The 23,249-nt window shown below is 46.3% G+C and overlaps 1 protein-coding gene across 2 annotated transcripts; it reads left to right on the top strand.

Moving 5' to 3' along the window:
* Positions 1-740: 740 nt before the first annotated feature.
* LOC100415860 (ATP-dependent Clp protease proteolytic subunit 6, chloroplastic) lies at positions 741-22,481 on the top strand. Of its 2 annotated transcripts, none has more exons than XM_044513827.1 (9): positions 741-884; positions 952-1,016; positions 5,217-5,286; positions 5,440-5,644; positions 5,788-5,853; positions 21,148-21,288; positions 21,763-21,816; positions 21,939-22,031; positions 22,121-22,481. In XM_044513827.1, the coding sequence occupies exons 1-9, from the start codon at positions 826-828 to the stop codon at positions 22,166-22,168; spliced, it is 801 nt and encodes a 266-aa protein (XP_044369762.1). In that variant the 5' UTR covers positions 741-825; the 3' UTR covers positions 22,169-22,481. The 2 variants fall into 2 exon arrangements, with proteins under 2 accessions (XP_044369762.1, XP_044369763.1); XM_044513828.1 differs by having other exon boundaries at positions 766-884; positions 982-1,016.
* The last annotated feature ends 768 nt before the right edge of the window (positions 22,482-23,249 follow it).

Genomic DNA, 23,249 nt, shown 5'->3' with positions numbered 1-23,249 from the left:
GAACCACGACACGTAGGCTTCTTTTGGAATCTACCTGCTTAAATTCGGTAAGTTGTTTTCTAACACCAAGGAGCAATGCACATAATCAGAGTTCCATACACGTGATTTTTATGGAAGCAGTTAATGTAGGAAGCACACAATTAGTGATCAGAATATCCTCCTTTCTTTTGATCCAACAGTGTAGGACTAGTTTGATCGATGCACAGTATCAGTAGCCTGATGCCTAGGGCTGCCCGCTAGATATAGAAGATCCCGAACGGGGGAGGCGTTTTGGCTCCCGGGTGCATTTGCACCCAGATGAACAGTACCTCAAAAAATAAATTAAATGTTTTAAAAATATTCTGAAATTTTTTGTGGATGATCATGTTCGTGTCGCAAACATGCTTGACAAAATTCACGCGGAACGAAGCAACGATGTTTCGTCGGCGAAAAAAACAAATTTTGGGGTGACATTTGGTCTTTGATTTGTTTTTTTTGGGCAAGCCAAAATGATTAACATTTTTGTCTCAAAAATTGCAGGTCGCGTTTGTATGTGACAAAGATGACCAAAAAAATTTGTTTCAATTTTTTCAACATTTGAAAAATAAAAAATGGCCCCGGGTGCAAATGCACCCGGCGAATTGATTTTCCGATTCCGAAAGTGAAACAGTAAGGACAATGGCTGGAAACACGCATCGGACGGTGGCGATGCGACCGGTTGGGAACCGGCGCAGAGCATCGCCCTAGAAAAATGAATTGGAGATGCCCTAACCTCATCTCACCCTCGTCAGTCGTCTGTTCGCTATCACGCTCAGGCACCTCCGGCCTCAGCCTCGAGTGGCGCCCATGGCCATCCCCACGGCCCTCGCCGTCCGCGCCTCTCCCTCCTGCCAATTCTCGCACAGGTGAATATCCTCACTCTACCGCCCCACGTCTCTCCCGCTCGTGTAATCACCAACTGCTCGTTTTCAGTTCGTCCTTTGCCTGCTCTCCTTTGTCTAGGCGGAATGGAAGCAGTGCATCTCGGCGCCTCCGAGGTGAGCTTCTTTCTCTACTTTTTTTTTTCGTTATGTAGAATTACTTTTCTCTTCTATGAATTGGGTGGAGCAACGAAATATTGAGTTGTGTAGGCGACCACTATTTGGAATTGGATAATCTGATTTGATGCGGGTTTAGTAAGCTGTCGGAGATTTTGGTCTAATAATTAGAACGTCTTCTGATTGTTGTCGAGTGTGATTGTACTCTGGTGACACGCTTATGTGATTCCAGGATGTTTACTTCTTATAAGAGCATCTCCAATAGATGGTCCAAAATTTGGCGGTCCAAACCGAAGATGTAAAATTTGGACCATCAAAAAGTGCGTTTTGGAGCTCCGAAAAAAGCTCAACTCCAACAGATGGTCCAAATTGATGGTCCAAAAAGCAACTCCAATAGATGGTCCAAAATGAAGATGTAAATTTCTTAAAACGACAAACTACTAGTCCACTCAACATAGTTCAAACATCAAATTCAACATAGTTTCATACATGAACTTCAACTACTACTTATTCAAACTACTAGATAAACTACTCCTCATCGTCGGAGCTGCAGAACTGCGCCCAGAACTCCTCCTTCTCCGGGTCGTCGCACCCCTCCTCCTCCTCCGAGAGGTCTGCCCAGTCCTCCTCGGAAGAGGACTAGGGATCACCGTCGAGGGACCGGCCTCGTCCTCCTTCTTCTGCTCCGCCACACGCTTCCAGTACTCCAGCTCGGCCTGGACGTACTCCGAATGCTCCCGAGCAAACCTCGCCATCGCCTCCTCGTCGGTCTCGCCGGCATTGACGACAACCGACGGCTTCTTCGTTGTCTTCTTCTTCGTCCTGATCTCCTTCATCTTGATGCCCTGCGGCACAAGCATCTCCGCTTCCACCCGACTCTCGATATCTGGGAAGTTGAGGTGCTCCCGAGGCCTCTTGGCACGCCACACTGCCACGTCGTAGGCACGCGCGACCTCGTGGGCGGAGGGGTACGTGCCGATCCACCAACGTCTCCCGGCGTCGGAGAACTCCACTCCCCAGTTACCGGGGGGCTTCTGCCTCACGCCGAAGAAGCCCGACTTGCCCTTCGGCGCCATCGGAGAGCGGTGAGAGCGGTGGAGCGGCGGCGGCGTGCGGCCGGGGCGGTGGCGGACGGAGCCGGGCGGGGCGGAGCTGAGGGGCGGTGATGGACGGAGCCGGGCGGGGCGGTGGCAGACGGAGCCGGGTGAGGCGGAGCTGAGGGGTGGTGGTGGATGGAGCCGGGCGGGGCAAAGCTGCGGGGCGGCGGTGACGTGCGGGACGGTGGCGGACGGAGGCGGGGCGGGTCGGAGCTACGGCGGGCGGGCCGGGGCCGAACGGAGTTCCGGCGGACGGGGCGGCGACGCACTGGGCGGCGGCGTGCGCATCGGCCGCGGCCGGATCAGCGGAGGGCGGGCGGCAGGGCGGCGTGGAAACAACGGCGGGGGGCGGGGCGGGGCCGGATCTGATGCAGGCGGAGTGCGGCGGGGCGGCGGCGGGTTGTGGGGGCGGCGGCGGGGTGGCGGCGGACGGGCGGGAGGTCGCGGGTGTGCGGGCGGGAAAGGAAATGAAGTGGCGGTTGTACGTTCGCGGGCGGCGGCTGGTTTTGGACCAAATGCACCTCGTGATGTAAATTTGCACCGCGAGGTGTTGCATTTTACATCACGAGGAGGCCGCGGTCCAATTTTTTTTTACATATGGACCGTTTGTTGGAGCTGCGTTTTTGGCCTTAGATGGTCCAAAAGTTAGTTACTTTTACATTTGGACCATCTATTGTAGATGCTCTAAGCCACCCATTGCATACCATAAATTGATGATAAACTTGTGTAATCCAGCTTACACTGTGCAATCATTTGTATTTTCTGTTGAACAGTTATGCACATTATTGTCTGTGCCTAACATTTCAGAATGCATCAAGCGTGGATGAAAGCATATATGTAGCAAAAGCTATATCTTCCGTAGCAGTAGTGAATGTTTCATCAATCTGATTGTATTAGCACAAATCAAGATGGTTTGAAGAGGAAGTCTATCTTTAACGTGACAATTGATGACTAATGGGAATATTGAAGTTGTCGTTTGTTTTGGTGCTGGGTTTGCAACCTCTGCACTAAAACAGTATAAGCTGGCAAGCAACCAACTTGAGTGGGCTAGGTTGCTGAAACTGACTTTAGGACATAGCTCCTCCCCTGAGCCGCTCCCGTGAGCGACCTCGGGGGCAACCCTAGCTTCCTCCTCCTCATCCCCTCCTCCCGGCCTCCCTCCCCCGCCGCCACCGCGACGCGCCGCCGGGCAAAGCCCGGCCGGCGTGGGTGGCGGCGGGGAGTCTCTCCCCATCGGCGTGGTCGGCTGCTGGCTCGGGGGCGTCGGGTGGCCGCGGGCCCGGCTGCGCGGCGCTGGGAGCGCGGGACGGCGGCGGCGCGCCGGCGTCCTGGGACCTGTACGGCGCGCGGCGGCTGCTGTGGATCTTCTCCTGGTGGCGGCGCGTGGGGCGACCCGGGCCAGATCCGGCCGGATTCGGTGCCGACGGCTTGTCCTTCGGCGGGGGCTGTGGGCGGTTTTGGCCACGGCCAGCCTCTCCTTGTCACAGGTAAGGGTCGCGGTATGGTGGCGGTGGTGGTGGGGTGGACTGGGGCGGCGGCGTATCGTGCTGCAGGCGGGGCTCCCTTGTGCCACGGGCTGCGCTTGGCCTGGGCCACGGTCGGCGGTTTCCTCTTCGCAGCTCGGTGGAGGTAGCAGCGGGGTGGTAGTGGGCGGTGCGTGCCCGGCGGCTCCGATGCTTTGAGTCCTCTAGGTTGGGCAGTGGCCCGGCGTGGCTGCTGCTCTTGGCGGGTCGGTTGCGGCGGCGGCTGGTTCTCCGACGTCGGCTCGTTTGTAGGCGGCCCGTTTCGACCTTCGAGCCCTTTCCTCGTCATCCGTATGCAACCTTTGTTGAAGGGTTGGCCCTCCCCCTGTTGCGATCCATCACTCGCCTCGCACTCGGCAGCAGGATCGAGCTCGTCTCGCGCCCGGCAGCAGGACTGACCTTGTCTCGCGCCCGGCAGCAGGACCAAGCTCGTCTCGTGCCCGGCAGCAGGACCAAGCTCGTCTCGCGCCGGCAGCAGGACCATGCTCGTCTCGCGCCCGGCAGCAGGACCGAGCTCGTCTCGCGCCCGGTGCCGCTGGACAGGGCGATGGAGGCCAGTTCTGGCCGACCTGTTGGGTCTCGGCACTGGGGCAGCCTAGGGGTGTGAAAGGCGGGTCCTTTCCGCTTGTGCCTTTGGTTGGGGTGCGGCAGATCTCGGGTGAGGTGGTGTCTAGGTCCTGGATGCTGGGGCGGCGGCCCTAGTGGTTGGTTTGCGCTGCTCATGGGTAGAGTCCGTGGCTTGGTGCTGCCCGGTTTCCACGGCCGTGTGGACGGCGTGGTAGCCGGGGTGTGGCGTTCGGTGGCGGTGAATGGTGGCCGGGGTGAAAACCTGCTCTATCTTCGGATGGACCGGCGGCGGCGAAGCTCGTTCCCTTCTTGAAGGCGTCGTCGCGGCTCTCATTGCCCGTCGTGTTGCTCCAGGGGAAACTCTGATCCTTGGATTGGGCGGTGGCGGCGCTCTGGTGTCGTCTCCTTCCTGAAGGCGCCGCCTTGGAGCCCAGGGTTCGTCATATGCGGCTCCACCTCTTCGCGTAGTGCTAGGGATGGTGTTGTTGCGCTCAGCGCCTATGTATCCTGCCTTGGGTGTGTGTGTGCGCGTGTGTTGTGGGGGAGTGCGTTTGTACTGGATGCTGTTGATCATTGCTTTATATATAAAGCGGGGCGAAAGCCTTTTTCGGTAAACTGACTTTAGTTGGCTGATGCTGACCAGTGTTCGGGTAACTTGGAGAAAGACTGGTCGAAAGTGGTTGGATCCTAGGCCTCAGATTTGTTCATTTCTTTTTTGAGGAGCCAAAACATGCTGTACTCATAGCCTTGCGCAAGCTGGCACGATGCTAGGGGACAAGCCATGCCAGAGCATGGTGGTGACTGTCTCCCTAGTTATCCCTTGTGTTCTAACCTTAGCTCCTGATATCGTCTCCTGCCATCCCTCTCGCCATTCTGTAACCCAAACCGTAAGGACGGAGAATATATTGTGCTGCACATTCTTTCACACAATTTTTCTGCAGTCCATGTTTTTTCTCTTCATGGTATTATTGCCAACATATCGAGTTTCTGTCTCACTCAAATTGTACATATAGGACTGCAAGTTTTAACATCAGGTGTTTCTGCACGGTTGGATGAGAGGATACACAGTCAATCTTATCCGAGGTGATACATTTGAAGCTACCATGGTTGCTATCTTCTTATCCTTGTCTATTTTTAATATAGGTTGTGTATAAGAAGGCTGATTATTTCCTTTTCCAGTCAATAGTTTGTGGACTGAAATGCACCCATAACTGTAAATGATTATCTATTCTATAGGAAAAATACAATCGTGGCATCAGAGAATGAAAATCCACCTTTAATGCCTGCTATCATGACTCCTGGTGGCCCTCTGGATCTGGCAACCGTACTGCTAGGAAACCGTATAATCTTCATTGGTCAATATGTTAACTCGCAAGTGGCACAACGTGTGATATCACAGCTTGTCACACTTTCTGCTATAGATGAAGAGGGTGATATTCTGGTTAGTGTACATTTTTTTATTGGAGGTTCAAAATTAATTTTATAACGTAACATTTGCCTTATTGTGTGTGTGTGTGTCGCGCGCGCGCGCGTGTATCTGGCCCCTCGATTTGTTGAATTACTCAATGTGTTCTTCTATATCAGATCTATCTTAACTGCCCTGGCGGAAGTCTCTATTCTATCTTAGCAATTTATGATTGCATGTCCTGGGTACGTTATCTATAATCTCTCCAGCTTAGCAATTTATGATTGCATGTCATGGGTACATTATCTATAATCATTGTAATTCACCACTATAATTCATGCTACATTCTTAATATTTCTAGTTCCATTATATATATTTTGTTTCTTGTTCACCCGTCACAAGAATTCTTCCATCTGATTAAGATTTATGTTGTTGGCACTAGAATCATTGCACACACAGCACCAAACAATTTTGAGTCCGTCGTGTATAGACCTCCTTGGCCAGTGAGCTTATGTATAAAACGAGCCAGTGAGCTTACTCGTAGTATTAAAAGGAAATAATAATGTTATGCAAAAGCTGCTCTTGTGTCCATGGTATTGTTTACAGGAGTTGTAATCTTAAATTGGTACATAAACCTGAGCAATTCCTGTGCTGGGCAGCTCCAAGTGGGCTTTGGTACGGTTCTGCTTGCCACATGTGACATGCCTCATTTCCCAAATCTGGTTTAGCCTTAGAAACTGTTTTTTGGGCTGGCTAGGCCAAGTACTTATGTCTTGTACATCTATACCTACTATTAAAGGGAATAGGTATCCTTGGTTTGGTTTAGTCCTTTTCGTTTGATTTACACACGCTAAGCGATCTGGGCCAGGTACTTGTATGTTGATGGGCCTTTTATGGGCTTTCATAGAGACCGCGAAAAATAATTGGGTCAAAATAAATCAACATTGTGGGAATTGAACCTAGGACCTCCTGTCTAGCTCTTCGATGTAACAACCAACAACTTATGCGTCTTTCACATTTACTAATCCCAACTCACTCTAAATATACGAGTGGCAGTCATCATGTTTAGGGCAAGCTAACTAAGGAATGAGCTAATAAAGGAAGGATTGTGGGCTTAAATAGAATATTTAAACGGATGTGACTAATTAAAGAAAGAATTATGGGTAAACCGGTGGAATAACTAAAAGAAAGATGTGGTCTTAATAAATTCTACATGAAGGATTTGAGGTAAAAAGGTAGGATAATTAAAAGGAAGGATCTGTAGGCTTCAATGTGTTGGGGCTACTAAACTAGAAAAGGAAGGATTTGATTCCCAACTAAAACGGGTGAGGACGTCATAGTAATTAATAAAAGGATTATACTTAAATGCCATTAAAAAAAGGATTATACTTAAATGAAATCAGTGGGAGATTATGCCTGGCAAAGAAAATATGAACACGGCTAAATTGCAACGTATTTTTTTATGTTTATTTTGTAGAAGGACGCTGCGTTGCAGCATGTTCTTCATAGAGAATCTGGTACTGTGGGACATTATGTTTGTACAAAACATCAATTTTACCCGTTGCAACGCACGGGCATATGTGCTAGTACACATGGAGCTTCACCATTGCTTCTTTTGCCTTCTTTCACTTCTCTTAGCATCTTTTTACGACATATAATGAGGTTTTTCTTTTGCTGAGTCTCAGGCCCTTAGATTGGTAATGATGGTGGTGTCATAGGATGTTTCATGGGATAGTCGGAAAAATAGTGTTGTAAAATGATGAAGTGTGAACTTATCCGTAAAACAGGAAAACCCGTGTACTCCAGACAGGGACTCGCATTATGTGTGGTAAATGTCTACTGTTAGACTCTCCTATTTCCTACAAAACTAACAGAGCAACGCATGTTTATGTGGCTAGATTTGTGAAATAATCTTCAGTTCACATGTCTGATACTAACTTTTTTTTGCTTGTGCTGATTTGAATGCTCACGGTAGACATGTAAAACTATAAGTAAGATGTAACAAAAATGAAGCTTTAGTGTAATTGGGTTCTTAGGTAATCTTAAATTTGTTGCTAAAGAAACATTCCACTTTTGAAACTATGTGCATGTTAAAACCAATACCTAGCTTAAGAATTAATTTTGACACAAATGTACCTGATTAAGAACCCGAGAATAAGAATGTTGCTAATCATAGGATTTTTGACCATTCTACTGGGGTTGGTTGGCATTTAACCGTCGATGTGGCACTCCACCTAGTCACTCACTGTAGGTTGCTTTCAACGTTTTAGCTGTACTCCTCGTGTTACTTAGCTGTAGCTGCATTTCCTTGTAAGATAGTGTATGCACCTAGACAGCTAGTAGTCAATTTGCTTTTTGCTTGTACTAGCAGCTGCTAGAGCTGCATGGTCGGTTCAGACTTAGCAACCGACTTGCCCTGTCCTATATATATATGCCTCAAGGCAACAATACAAAAAATAGCTTCAAGAAATCAAACTATCCTGTGTTCAGCCCTAGCTCCCCTCTGCTTCTCTACTTTGACCTGTTTCTAATATTTGGCATTAGAGTAAGGTGTTGATCCAAGACCATGTCAGCTTCAGTGGATGGCCACACCGGTCACAACCCACAGCGGCACGTCTATCGTCGACGTTCCCCTTCTGCGTAGCCAAGGCGCGGGCGTCGCCATGATGGTCCAGTGGTGGTCGTCCAGCGCGTGGTGATGGAAGTCGGCGGTGCGCTGTTCCCGCAACTGATTCAGAGCAACTATGAGGATTGGAGCCTCTTGAGTGAAGATGGAGGTCGTGGTCTACGGGACACCGTCGAATTCGATGACGTAGACCACCATGAAGATCGCATGGCGCTCGAGGCCGTCCTGAGAGGCGTGCCGCAAGAGATGGTCCATGCCCTAGCTGTCAAGAGGATAACCAAGGAAGCTTGGGAGGCGATCCGGCATTGATTGCGTCTGCAAGTCCATGGTGTAGAAGTTGCTTCAGGAGTGGAGCTGCTTCCGGGATAGCGGCCGGACAGTCCGACGCCTGATGGATGCGTGTCTCCGTGGCTGGTGTGGGGTCAGACTGCTGCTGATCTCTAGAGGCCGGACAATTTGGGGTGGTGGCCGGACAGTCCGGCTTTGCCATTTTGTTCTCGGGTGCTTTCGACGCTAATCCCTGACAAACAGCTAGACAATAAGTCAAGTAGTTGTTTTATCCGTCTATAGGCCGGACAGTCGGACATGGTGGCCGGATAGTCCGGCTGCTAGTTCTTCTTCTTCTTCCTCTTCCATGCTTCCCTCAGGGATGGTGTTGTTGCTCCCTTTAGCTTGCACTTCTCGATATATGTGAAGTTGAGCTCAAACTTATACATACACGAGGGGGAAGGGTCAAGTAGTATACCATCCAAGAAGAAACCAAGTAGACACATAAAGGATGGAATTCACCTTAGTATATGTGATGCGCGTGTCCCTTGGCAATGGAGCCAAAGCATGGTGATGACCCTTGGGTGCTCCGCACCTCTCTCCCCCTTGGGAAAGATCTGACCTTGGATGGAAATCTACATCACCATGGAAAGAGATAGATTGAAGTCGTTGCAAGAGTAGAACTTGTTGATCGCCACGTACTCATCATCTTGACGTTCTATATGGCCACTCTTCATTGTCGCTCGCCCATCCATGAGACATGTATCATGCAAACAACAAGAAGGAAAGAACAATGTAAGTGTAGTCTATTCATAAAGTTCATATCAAGATGGCTCAATAGGAAGGAATTCACCTTAGGAAGGTTCCCGAAACACTTGTCAGTCAGTATAGTGTATATCTTCTCGCAGGCAAGATGTCTCATGACGGCATCACCTTGCGATCCCTTTAAAATGAGCAAACGGAACGAACACTTGGAAACACAAAGGTTTTCGCATGAACGCTATCTATTTTTCATGTGGTGATTCACCCAACAAGTGTCAGCATTGTGCTTAGCATAAGATGTGACAAGGAAATGCTTCATGGCATATAAGTGTAGGAAGTGAGCACGGCCAAAGACATCATATTCATGGACTAGAAGCAATAGAACTTTATGATCACAAACATGCAAATGTGAGGTAGTGGTCATCCCAGCAAATGTATGCATGTACGTGGTTTGTGATATAGGAATGTGTCGTCAAAGTAAAGAATGACAAAGTTCCTAAGGGGATGCCTAAACACATGTGTCCTCAAGTGCATGAGAGTATGACGTGCAATAGGCAATCCAAAGTGCAAGACAATCCATCGTAGTGTGCAAAGGTTGTGGTTAAAGTAATGCTACATTTAAGACAATAGAAAGAACAATTGTTCAATGTGTGTGGGCAACAGAGTGAGAAATGTAACAATCAAGAGTGCATGGCATATGTGAGGTAAGGACATTGTTCCAAAACATATTGTAAAGGCATGGAAGCAATGAGTTCTTTCTTTGAACATGTCACCGGGGTGGGGGAGGGGGAGGAGGAATCCCCACCTGAATATTGATCTCTATTCAAAGAAAATGAGCCAGTTTACGAGGGAAACCAGGTCGAAAACCATAATCTGGTTTATGAGGAAGACCAGATCGAAAACCTTGATCCTGTTTATGAGGAAAACCAGATCAAAAAATCGTACAACCCGAGGGGCAAAAACAAAGTCGAAGCAAGAAAACACAAGAAACCCCGTAAATAGTTACAACACAAAGCAAAGTCGAACAACCTAAAGAAATACTCCCTCCGGTCCTTTCTAGTCTGCATATAAGTTTTGTCCAAAGTCAAAGCGTCTCTACTTTGACCAGGCACATAGAAAAAAGTATGAACATTCACAATGCCAAATCAATATTGTTAGATTCGTTATGAAATGTAGTTTCATAGTATATATATTTGATATTGTAGATGTTGTTACTATAAATTTGGTCAAATTTTGCAATGTTTGACTTGACAAAAATCTAATATGCGGAGTAAAAAGGACCGGAGGGAGTAGGTAGTTGGGTGGAGCAACACATGTTATGCATAACCATCTACAAGGCGGCCCTAGCAAGACAACAAGGAGGCAAACTCAGAGGTCGCCATGAGAGCACACGAGCATTAGCAACATCGAAACCAGTGGCGCAAGATAATGCATGGTTCCACCACCAGGGGGTTGCACCATTGCAGGTCCCTAGCCATCCAACACCAAAGATTAGGGTGGTCTTGCCTGTGGCGAGGTGATAATGACGGAGGGAAAGACGCTAGTTGAGCAAGGATGCATAGAGAATGCTAGTTCACCACTGGAAGATATTGTTAGTTGGTGAGAAGTGACGGAGAGTGACAAGCTCACAAAGAGGCCTCAGAAGAAAATATCTCAACTAAGGCCGGCTATAGACCATGATGGAGGACACACAACCACAAGTTGGCGAGAACAAAGGATCCAAGCAGAAGCCGGACAGAGTGTTGCAAGCAGCTCACATGGCGAGAAGAGGAGATTATCAGGGTTGCTGAGGAAGAGACATCAACATGAGGAGAGCAGGAGGCGCAACGGTCGGAGGCAAAGTAGAGGAACCCAAAGAGTGGAGCGAAGGGAATCCTAGCTACAAAGCCGCGCCTTAGATAAGCAGTGGGATAATCATGAACCCCTTCCATAACACCTCCAAGAAGAAACGGAGTGCCCAAAGGCGTCATTGTTGCAAGCACTGAAGCAGCGCAAGGATTTCTCCCAGAGCCGGACAGAGCCACAACTAGCCGAGGCAACGAAACACACCCCATAAGCGACCGGAAGACCCCGTATCCGACATCACACAACTGAAGGTTGAGTCGTGGAGGCCGGACGGGGCGCACCAAAGCATGTTGCACATGGGATGCAGGGAACCTTTTGTGGATCCGGCGAGAACTAGGCAAACGAGCGGCATGTCATTGCGAGCATAGAGCCTGGCCACCCTTGCCGAGGGGAGCCGGCTTAACAGGGGCATGTTGAAAGCGGAGAAGATGTAGGCAGGGGTTGGTCCCGTGCCACACGAGGGCGGGAGGTCGAGGTCCGGCAAGCCATGCGCCGCGCGGGGGCGCACAGAGCAGGGGGTGACATCGGGGCACCTAGTAACCGCAAATGTCATGGGGGTGGAGAGGTGGTGAAGGTCGACGCCGAGGCTCGCGTTGGGGCTGGGCCGGTGCCTCAGCCACCAAGGACGAGCAGGAGGCAGCCCAGCATGCCACGACAGGGACTACCATGGTTGGCGGCCACGGGTGGAGCGCGGAGGCGGGGCCTGTTTATTCGGTGGTGACCGAGCACAACAGGGGGCGTCGATGTGGGAGGGGTGTTGGGGAGAAGCAGCATTGCCGTAGACTTTCCTAAAGAGGTGGAGCAGTGAATGGGAGATGTGGAGCTAGGAGAGGGACGAGCGTCCCGTTTGCGAGTGGAATAGCCGAGAGCGAGGCAGAGAGAGGAGTGTGCACGCACGAGAGCGCGTCCGAGGCCGGGGATGGATAGGCGTGCGTGCCTGTGGTAGCCGGTGTGGTCTGGATCTCGATGTCGGAGGCAAAGAACGAAGCTAAGAGAGTACGGAGGGTTGCGAGCATGGACGGCGTGCGTCCTTGCTGCCGTCATCCGTCGCAGGGCTTTGCCCTTGGGCCTCCTTTGACGACGACAAGTACACAACTGGCGGCGATATAGGTCTCTGTGGGGGGCGACGCTCGCGCGGGGGGTGGGGGGTTGGGGGTCGGGGCTTTGTAGTCACGAGAGTGACCCGGGAGACAGGCATGGGTTCAGCCCTTTCCATCATTATTCTTAGCTCGGAATCAACAAGTTTGATACAACACACAAGGTATATTCATCAAGAGTCATGAAAAAGTGGCAATCATGCGTCAAATCAATATCACAATCATGTGTGCAAGTAATTAGCCGAAAAGAACAACAAGGCGACATGATGCATGCAACACATGTGGTGTGATCCAAAATTTCCATGCTCAAGGTTAGGGATTCTCAAAAGAGAAAGAGATCACCTTGAAAGCTTGTCCTTGTGCGTATTTCACAATGTCAAGGGACAAGCAAATGTGTGATAGTAGCGCGTCGGTGGAAAGTGTACTTGGCTCGCTCTCAAGAGCTCGTATGGTCAACTCATGGTGTGTAGGAGTAGACGAGTAGTCGATATTACCTACACATGAACAAAACAAAACAAGGAACGTATGTGCATGGTAGATAAACACATCATCTATCATGATGTGTCTCTTGTCTTGCACATAACCATTAACACAGAATATAGTCAATGCATGATTGGCATATGCATTGCATTTGACATAGCAACAATGATCATCATGCATATTGTGCAAAGAAGGAAATAAAACATGCGTCACATGGAATACGAGAAGATCTCAAACCTATGGGGGTAGTCTCATGTTCAAGCATAAGAACATCGTTGCATTCAACAACAACAATTAGCAAATGTTCAACATGGGAGGTGCAACAAAGGGAGACTTATGACAATATGCAATACCAATCATGTGCAAAGCATCAAAATAGTTGTCATCAACCCCATGGAAAGATAAAGTATCAACCATGTGTGATGCAACATACAAAGCATATGCGACACAATCATGGGGCAAACATCACTGTGTTAGGTAGAAGTCCTATGGAAGGAACGATGCATAATCATGGCTCTTCCAGCACAAGTATCATTATAGGCATGTACCAAAAGTGGAACATGACAATAGCAATGGATATCTCCACCAAGCTTGCAAATACAAATACAATGAATAGAAGGATGGGTCATGTATAATGCAAAGAATGGGTCACAAATGCATGTCATTGTAATAGGAATGATCATGGCAAGATGGGCACAAATTGTGAAAATGAACAGTAACCCATAACCATGTGAGTGCCATGTAGAATAAGGTCGCAAAGTCTTGTCGCGAAGAGGAATGGTGGAGAAGCTCCATGGTAGCGCACACCTTGCTTGCTCCCAGGAGCTCTTTTCGTCAACTCGTGCGCTTGCGAGGTTGACGAGTGTGGGCACCTACACAATATTGAAAAGGAAACAATGTGTGCGCGTGCTATATGTACACATCATCCATCATGATTTGTATGTGCGTGTGGGAGTTAGCAAAAGATATGCAATCCGTAAAAAATTTGATGCATGATACAAGAAACTATCATCCATCATGAAAGGATGGTTGTGTGGTACAACATAATGGAGACCTGAAGTGGAGCAAAAGTATGATGTATGTATAGCACTTTTTGTCATGGGATCCATATGGTGCACTCAATTATTGGTATCATGCAACACAAAAGATGTATCAAGTTCTCCATCATGCATGAGAAAACTATGGGTTGCTAGCAATAGTATAGGCATGGTTGCTTGCAATGCAAGTACTTGAAGCAAAACATGGAGAAATTGAACATGTAAAGCAATGCATGGCCATAGCATTATTATTGGTTTGCATGGAAAATTTGGTTCCGCATGAAAGGTTTATAGTGCTACCATGCTCGCAAACAAAATCATGAGGATGGCAAGTATGCAATATATTGAATGCAAGACATGTGTGGTTATCGACAAATTCCATGCTAAAATGTCATGGCAAGGCATATGCAAAGAGTTGCTCAAATTATGTAACGGACGCATCGCAATATTATTACAACTTATGCAAATGCCAAGAACCATGAATTTGTCATCTATGCCATACTTGCCAAAGGATTGAATTTTATGGGATATGCATAGTTACTATGATGAGATTGGAAATGTGTGAATTTGAAAATCTCACCCATAGCATATGACAAAGCAAGAGTATTATCAAACATGATGTGATCTAAAGAATTCTCACAAGATATCCTATGCAACATAGCATCACAACTAATAGACTCCACATGAACATCATCATACTGATCATAAATGGGTAATAAGTCATCACATAAGGGAGTCAAACTAGCATGAGGCATGACAATAGGGAGATGTAATCAATGTCCACTAGTGGAACAAGAGTATCACCATCACCTCTATTATTACCTCTGTAGGTCCACTCATGTGGTGTAGGTGGGGTGGAAAGGACCATCTTCTGGCCATCTACATCATCTTGATGGTGTTGAAGTGTATATGTGGATTGCCTAGCCCTTTCCATAAGTTCGGACTTTTGGTTGCGTTGGCTAGAGCATGAATTCAACATGGTATCCGAGCCAAGAGGTCTTGAGTTCAAGACCCTGTCAACACACGCTTGCTTACGCTTACGAAGCCTTTAATCCCAAAAAAGTTGGGGTAGGCTAGATATGAAACCCTTTCACGAGGACTTCCCAGGAGGTCACCCATCCTAGTACTACTCTCGCCCAAATGGGTTTCATACCCAAAAGACTGGCTAGTTTTTACGTTGGCTCACCAAGCCTATCACAACCCTTAGATATGAAACCCTTTCACGACGACTTCCCAGGAGGTCACCCATCCTAGTACTACTCTCGCTCAAATGGGTTTCATACCTATGGGACTGGCTAGTTTTTACGTTGGCTCGCCAAGCCTATCACAACCCTCCTCCTTTACCCGGGCTTGGGACCGGCTATGCCGATTGCCGAGAAGACATAGGCGGAGTTAAGACCCTGTCAACACAATATTAAATAAAACGATTCTGCGGCCTACATCGATCCCACGTCTAAGGACTAAAATAGCCTAGACGTGAGGGGGAGTGTTGAAATATATTGCCCACCTCCCTCCATCAGTTTGGACTTTTGGTTGCGTTGGCTAGTGCATGAAGCTTAACATGGTATCAGGGCTAAGGTCTTGAGTTCAAGTCCTGGCTTTCGCAATTTATCCAAAATTGTTGTTCCCCCCTTTGTGTCCATGTATGAGCCTCTTGAGCCATACCTCTGAGTCTATCCATGTGTTGACTTTCCGCTTCACACGTGAGAGGGGGTGTTGAAGTGTATATGTGGATTGCCTAGCCCTTTCCATAAGTTCGGACTTTTGGTTGCGTTGGCTAGTGCATGAAGCTTAACATATGGAACCACGGGGGGGGGGGGGGGGGTGCATCTTCTTCCACCATGGCCATCGTCGTATCCATAGGAGGGACGGAATTGTCAGTCGGTGCTTCATCATATATGGGATCTTGCACCAAATAAGAAGACACAAGCGAAGTAGAGGTTATGTTGTTAGAGTTGGAAATGGCCTCACAAGACCTATCAACTACCCCACTCATGTGTGGTGGTTCACTCACTCCCTTAAGGTGGACACACTCAAACTCACATATGGTAGAGTCACTCAAGTGGTGGTTGTGGCTTTCCTCACACGAGAATTGGTGCATCTCATCAAATATGGGGCTAGTGGTGAACTCTCTCTCACTCTCAGTATGGGTGCAAATGTCTCTCAGCTCATCACCATATGCCGCCATGGTTGAAGGGAAAATCCCATGCTCAACCATCTCGTCACCTTCGCCAAGGAGGAAGGCCATATGACTTGGCTCATCATCCGCCTCCATGACCGAAGGGAATATCCCATGCTTGGCATTCTCACTTGAGGTGCATCCGAAGATGGAGTGGTCACCCTTGCTTGTAGTTGGTCGCCTTGATGTTGGCGTCGTAGCTTCCTCTTGTCGGTGATGGTGCCAATGCCGGTGTGATCTTTAAGAAGATGGTAGCTCGAAGCGTCTTCACTCGAGCGTCGTCGAGAAGATAATCTTGAAGATGAGGGCGACTTGCATTTGTTGGGCATATTTTTGATAAGCTCAATTTGTGCGCCCATCTTGGCCTCAATGTAGTCCCACTTGGCATCGAAGTGGTCCTTGTTGGCGTAGACCGAAGGTGATGTGCCTTCCCTATCCATATTAACACTAGAGCTAGGCGTGAGAAGAGAAGGGAATGAACAATGCATTACCTCTTTCTGATGTTGGTGAAGGATCAAGCGACCTCGCAATTGACAATATGAAATGAGTGCACTTGGTAATGGACCTTGTCCAACCTCACACCTACACAAATGGCTTATAGTGGAGCTTGGTAGGGATTAGTGGCATAATTCTTGCAATTTGAAGTTCAAGAGATGTAAAAGTTGGAAGCAAGCCACAATGACCTCAAAATGCTATGCAAGTGTTCACAAAAGGATGGACATAGAGACAAAAGGAAACTCACGCAAAGATATGGGGCTTGTGCAACCAAGAAAATGAGCATAGAGAATTGTCCTAACAAAGACTCGTGTTACACAAACTCAAGGAGTGTGATACTGCAAGATTCGAGAACTTGGCACCAATCCTACAGGACAAGTGTATCCTTAGCACAAGTATCTTTATTGCTCAACTCTTTTTCTTATAAACTCTTTTATGAGTCCTCCTTTTTGTATCCCTCTTTTTTTTGAAGCTTTTCTTCATTTCACCACTTCCCTTTTGAGCCTTGACCAAATATACAAGACAAGTATCACAAGATGATGCACGGAGTAACTATATACACGATATGATGCGTAAATAATCACTAAGATGCTAAATTTCACAAGGCCTAGCAACACTCGGATAGCTAGTCTCAATAGGTCAAAGGTAATTGCAAAGAATAGATCGGCTCACAAGGGTAATGGCAAGGAAGGCAAAATTTGTGTGACGGAATGGTATACCTCATCGACACCTTTACGTTGAAAAAATCGGAGTGACCGACCTTGCTTCCGGTGTCGGGGTCAAAAGGATGTATGAATCGTTGTCGTTGGCGAGCTTGGTGGTTGATGTAGTCCATGGAGAGGTACAAGTTGTGCTTGGCAAGGACCCCCAAGGGCGAAACCGGTGAAGATGCACGGCTTTGAGTCGTGGTGGTGGATGGCCTAGGCGAAGATGCCAATTTGCCAAGAATTGGTCCAAAGCAAATGATGTGGAAACCTATATGATTATCAAGACCACGTCGTTTGCTTCAAAACGAGCCCAAGAACACCAAAATTGGAGTCCGGAATCAAAAGTTACGGCCAAAACGGTGAAGAACCTGCAACAGTCTTTGGGGAGGTTGAACAGTCTGGCTTGGATCCGGCCAGTCCGGTTTAAGGCTCGGACGAGATCATTCTCTGACCTTCCGTCCGGCCCCTTTGTCCGGCACGGGCTGGACAAGTCCGGGAGTCCTAGAAAATTTGAGATCGCGAATTTGGGGCTGTGGAACTTGATTTTGGGGGTGGAAAAGCAGTCGAAATTGGATGGGGAAAAGGAACAATCGGGCCAGGGAATGCAAAGGGGGCTAGAAACACTTGCAAAATCCTGGGCCATGGATCAACTTGAACAAAAACTCACTAGAAACACAAATCACTCAAAAATCGGGTGAGGTTATTTTTTGTGTGGGGATTTTTGAATTAGGCAAGAACAAAACAAAATCAGGCTAGAAAGATGAGGGGGAGGGGCTCCAAATTGTGGCAACCTTGCTCATGATACCAAATGATGTAGGTCAAAGCGTAGGGTTTGGCCCAATCTTCACGAATTGGAGGTGGATTTGAGGAAGAACACGAAGAACACTTGGGAAAACACACAAGAGGGACACTTAAGATACACATAGATCCAAACAACAACAAAGGTAGAAAGTAACTAGGTAGTTCATCCAAATCTCTAGGAGAGATGGGTCTTGAGAGATATAGATCTTCCCTAGTCCAAAGGATGTGGAGGTCTTGCTAATCCAAAGGGATTCTTCTCCCTTCGGTCTTCATCTCCAATGGAGGGGTAGATGAGCATAACTCTCTCAAGTTTAATCTAAATGCTTTGCAAACCCTAGAAAGGATGAGGGGAAGGGATATATATATATATATATATATATATATATATATATATATATAGACAAATTTTAGCTACAAGCAATGGTAGTTACCACCTAGCTATTGCCTTTCCATGTGTCCCATGGTACCACCGAACCAAATAGGTTAGTGGATACTAAAAGATCCAATAACGTGCAGCAGGTAGATGTGTTAGTTAGGCAACGTGACTCGGTTCAACAACCTGCTAGCTAATTGGCCGGTCCGTTGAATGGATAAGTGCTCGCTGTGAGCGTGTTCCTTGAGTTTTTTTTAGAATCTTCCTTGAGAATAATTAATTAGTATGCGCATGGACTATGGTGAAATTCCCTGCAAAATAAAAAAGTATGGTGAAATACTTCTGGGTAAATTATGGAGTATATACCTTTGAGTATGGAGTATATGTAGCTTGGAGTATGTAGTATATTCCCGCAAAAAAAGGACTATGTAGTATATATCACCCGCAAAAAAGAGAGTATGTAGTATATATAAATATGATAAGTGCATGCTGGCTCTAATTTTTTGTTCAGGCAACGTGACGCTAATTTTCTGCACCCGATGAAAGAGTACGTTTACTTGGAAGGATGTTAGTATATAGACAGATTTTAGCACTTACGTAATCTCATTGCCAATAAACATTAAAGTATGAAATTTTGTAAAGATTATAAACATAAATATGTCCGTAGCATCTGCATTTGAAAAAAAAATGTCCATAGCATGCGTGTTCAGTACCCTGCGCAAAAGGTAGTATGTATATACTCCTCCCCAAATTCCAGAAGGTGGTATATGTGTAGTAGTTGTAGTATGGAGTATAATTCGGGATGGAGTATGTGTCATATAATTTTTAAACAGGAGTATGTGTCACTACTTAATACGAGGCACGTATAAAATAAAGTATTTCCAGCAAGGGAGTATGGAGTTTATATACTTCAACTTGAAAGGAGTATGTTGTTTATATACTTCTTCTTGAAAGGAGTATGTAGTTTATATACTTCATGCATACAACAGAGTATGCTTATACAAAAAGAAAAATAAGTACTTTTATACAGCCAATGAGCCATAGTATATGATTTACATATATTTGCTGCATGCGTTGCATGCGTGATGCCATGCATCCATCACACGGACTTAACACGATTGTGACACATCCATGCGTGAACCATGTTCTCATATGTACGTTGTTGTTGCCGCCGACGCGCTGGGGCAGTCATCTGTCGGCCACGTTGCGCCAGAGCACGTATCAGTCGTGTGCATCAGCCACAGTTCATCGTTGTCTCCGTTGCAGCACTGGAGCAGTTACGTGGTTGTCAATCGTTGCTGCCGCACACGACAGGCTAGCCTTTGTGCAGGTCTTGATACGTCGACGAACACTCGCATGCTTGGAGGAATAACTGCGTGCAGGAAAGGAGACTCGGCGGATGGCAATGGCTGTGCAAAATAATCAATGATTATATTGATGTACATGTGCCTGGAAATCTGGATTAAAAAATCAAATCCATTGTACACGCATGGAAATCACGGGAAGTAGTTCACGTTGCATACCTCCTTTTGCAATTTGTAATCGCTACAGCCGTCTAGGTTTCTTGGGATAGCTTTTGATTTCAGCGCAGAGACGTGAATTGAGATTAGAAAAAGGAGAGAGAAAGAGAAGATCTGTTAGATGAGATCGGTACGATCCTGTTATATATGGGTCAAGTCTAGCGCCAGGAAAAACGGAAGGTAGCGATAGCAGGTAGAAAAATATCCAATTCTTTCGTGCCCACGACCTGTTAAGAAATCTACAGATCTGATGTAATCCGACGGCAATCAAGGCAGGGGTAACTACCACCTAGTGGTAGAATGGATTTTCCCTATATATATATATATATATATATATATATATATATATATATATATGGGCCAGATCTGCTCGCAGGCAGGGGCCAGACTGTCCGATGCCTGATGCATGTGTCTTCGTGGCTGGTGCGGGGTCGGGCTGCAGCTGATCTGACAGTCTGGCTTCTTCATTTTGCTCTCGGGTGCCCTTGGTGCTGATCCTGAACAAACAGCTGGACAATAAGTCCAGGGGGGGTTCTGTTGGGCTATAGTCTGGCATGGTGGCCGGTCAGTCCTTCTTTGGATGGTGCTGTTGCTTCCTTGTGCTTGCACTCCTCGATATGCGTGAAGCTCAGCTCAAACCTATACATGCACAAGGGGGAAGGGTCAAGTAGTATACCATCCAAGAAAGTAGACACGCATAGAGGATGAAATTTATATTAGTATATGTGATGCGCGTGTCCCTTGGCAATGGAGCCAAAGCCATGGTGATGACCCTAGGGTGCTCCACACCAGTCTCTCGAGATTTCAGTCATGGAAGAAAAGATGGCTTAGATCTCACATCTATACACTCCAATAAAATTATAGCATCTCACATGGCTTTGATCTCACATCTATATTTTTGGATTGATAAATCTCCACCGCTCAGTTTTCTATTGCTTTGATAATACAAAGATGATCAAATGCTACATGCTAAAATTAGCTTTCCACTGTCTAAATGTAAAATTATATATTATCTTGCCAGTACAGCATCCTATGGCTGGTTTTACATTCTCAATAGTATTGCTTAACACTCTTATACTGCATCCCAAACCTAAGTGCTGATATAAACAACATATTTTCCGTTGACATGAAATTGACTTTATTATGAAGATTCATGTTTTAGTTTTTCTGAATAAATTGTAGCGAGTCATGTAAATTAGCTGCGGTTCTTGCCTGTAATGTCATCTTTTGGATTTGCCATTCACAACTTACATCTGTAATAACATATCCTTACAAGTAGACCCAGAGACTTGTTGTCTTTTGATGCTCTGTGCCAATGCCTGAAATATATCTTTGAGTTAACACAAGCAGATCTCACCAAAAGTTGGGACAGTGTGCTTTGGTGTTGTTGCTAGTCAAGCAGCAATCATTCTTGCTGGTGGTGAGAAGGGGATGCGCTATGCGATGCCTAATGCCAGAGTAATGATTCATCAGCCTCAAGGTGGATCGGAGGTATGATTGTTGGTTTTGTATATGATTTTTTCTGGCAAAAGCCTTGCGTCTCTGATGCATTGATAAGAAGAAAGAGTTTGTACAAGCCCAAAGATTGGCGGCGCCCAGAATTACAGCAGGATGGCACTAAACGGTGCCCGTCTCAGCTGGTAGCAATGCTGCAAGACCCTCTTGTGCCCTTGTCCTTGCCCATTGCCTAGCTTCCGACTGGATAGTGTCAAGGAGGCCGGCTAAACTGAGCCAGGCATTGTCGAAAATGATCGCATTACAATGCTGTTTGGTATATGAATCGTGTAGCAGGATGTTTTTCTTTAATGTTGTGTGACTAATTTGATATTCCCTCCGTCCCATATTAATTGACGCTCAAAGGGATGTATCTAAATGTATCCGTTTGAGCTTCAATTAATATGGAAAGGCCGTAGTAATTGCCATCGTTGAAGCTTGCTGTGATGCTAACGATCAGATTACCTGCAGGGTAATACGGAGGAGGTGAGGAGACAGGTTGGGGAAACCATTTATGCTCGAGATGTAAGTGTTCTTTTTACCAACACAAGTCTCCTTAAGCATGCTTTCTCAGATGCTTGAGGGGCTACTGTTATTTTTTTCCTTTATAAGCTGTGATTAAAGGTCCTGAAACCTTGTGCACGCAGAAAGTTGACAAAATGTTTGCTTCTTTCACGGGGCGACCCATCGATATAGTGCGACAGTGGACAGAGAGGGATCGTTTCATGTCGTCGTCCGAGGTAACCTCTCGCTTTATCTCCTCTCCTCTCCTTTAGCAGAAGAGAAGCAGAGCAGTAACCTGTGGTGACCTTATGTTTCGTTCACATAGGCCATGGACTTCGGACTAGTCGACGCATTGCTGGAAACGGGATGCTAAGCAAACGGCTGCAAATTGGAGCATACATTCATCATGTTTCGTTGCCCTTTCAGTTGTGACCGACCTATGTTCAGTCACTAGGGATGAAAAGAAGGGATGTCATTTGCCTCTTAGGAGTCTAGCTTCGGCTGCGGGTGATTTTGCGTTGTTGATTTTCTGAGTAATTTAATTCATAAGTAAATCATCATGACAATGTTGACAATCCTAATCTCACATTGTAAGCTAATGATGCGATTGCGTGCTAGGCATATATCATATGGAACTATATGAAACTTATAACCAGAATACTAGGCCCGAGAGGGTTTGAATTTTCTGGATTTTTTGACTTTTTTACGGCTCGTCAATTTGATGCATGTGACTGGGTTAATTCTGTGCATAGCTTTTTTTTTCAATTGGTTATGATGTTTTGCACGTTTGTTTCAAGAGCTGTTCGGCGCCTTAATGATTTGAACTCACAGCGCCACGTACTTGTTCACGCTACGCTGACCACTAGAACCATTGCACACTTGTGGCTGACCACTAGAACCATTGCACACTTGTGACGAGTAATAGCACTAAAAGTATAAGAACAAGTGTGGCCGCAATATTTAGATTTGTGATCCACTTTAAAAGATTCGTGAATAGAAAAGGTTCACCATTTTTGAAGAAAAGTTCACAAACATTAAAAAAATCATTGATTTTTTTAAAAGCTAATCAATATTGAAAAAAGTTCATCTTTTTTTTTTCAAAAAGCTAATCAATATTGGAAAAGGTTCATCGATTTGACAAAAAGTTCATCAAGTTTGAAAAATAGTTTATCGATTTTAATTTTTTTTCACAAATTTCAAGAAATAAATTATCCATTTTGAAAAAAGTTCATCGGGTTAGAGAAATAGTTCATCGATTTTGAAAAATGCTCACAAATTTGAAGAAATAATGTATCAATTCTGAAAAATGTTCATCGAGTAGGAGAAATAGTTCCTCGATTTTGAAAACAGTTCACAAATTTAAAGAAAAAGTTCATCAATTTTGAATAAGTTCATCACATTTGAAAAAACAGTTCATCGATTTTAAAATAAGTTCACCTATTTTGGAAAAAAAG

This window comes from Triticum aestivum, chromosome 4B, assembly GCF_018294505.1.
Source record: "Triticum aestivum cultivar Chinese Spring chromosome 4B, IWGSC CS RefSeq v2.1, whole genome shotgun sequence".
NCBI classification, from domain to species: Eukaryota; Viridiplantae; Streptophyta; class Magnoliopsida; order Poales; family Poaceae; genus Triticum; species Triticum aestivum.
Note: the sequence above shows the minus strand (reverse complement) of the source record. Positions and strands in the feature narration are given on the sequence as shown.

Bases quoted from the DNA above. Each gene is read 5' to 3' on its own strand.
- LOC100415860 (XM_044513827.1), top strand. From the start codon at position 826: ATGGCCATCCCCACGGCCCTCGCCGTCCGCGCCTCTCCCTCCTGCCAA. The intron at 1,017-5,216 runs GTGAGCTTCTTT...TTGTACATATAG, and splicing joins TGCATCTCGGCGCCTCCGAG to GACTGCAAGTTTTAACATCA. The intron at 5,287-5,439 runs GTGATACATTTG...TCTATTCTATAG, and splicing joins CACAGTCAATCTTATCCGAG to GAAAAATACAATCGTGGCAT.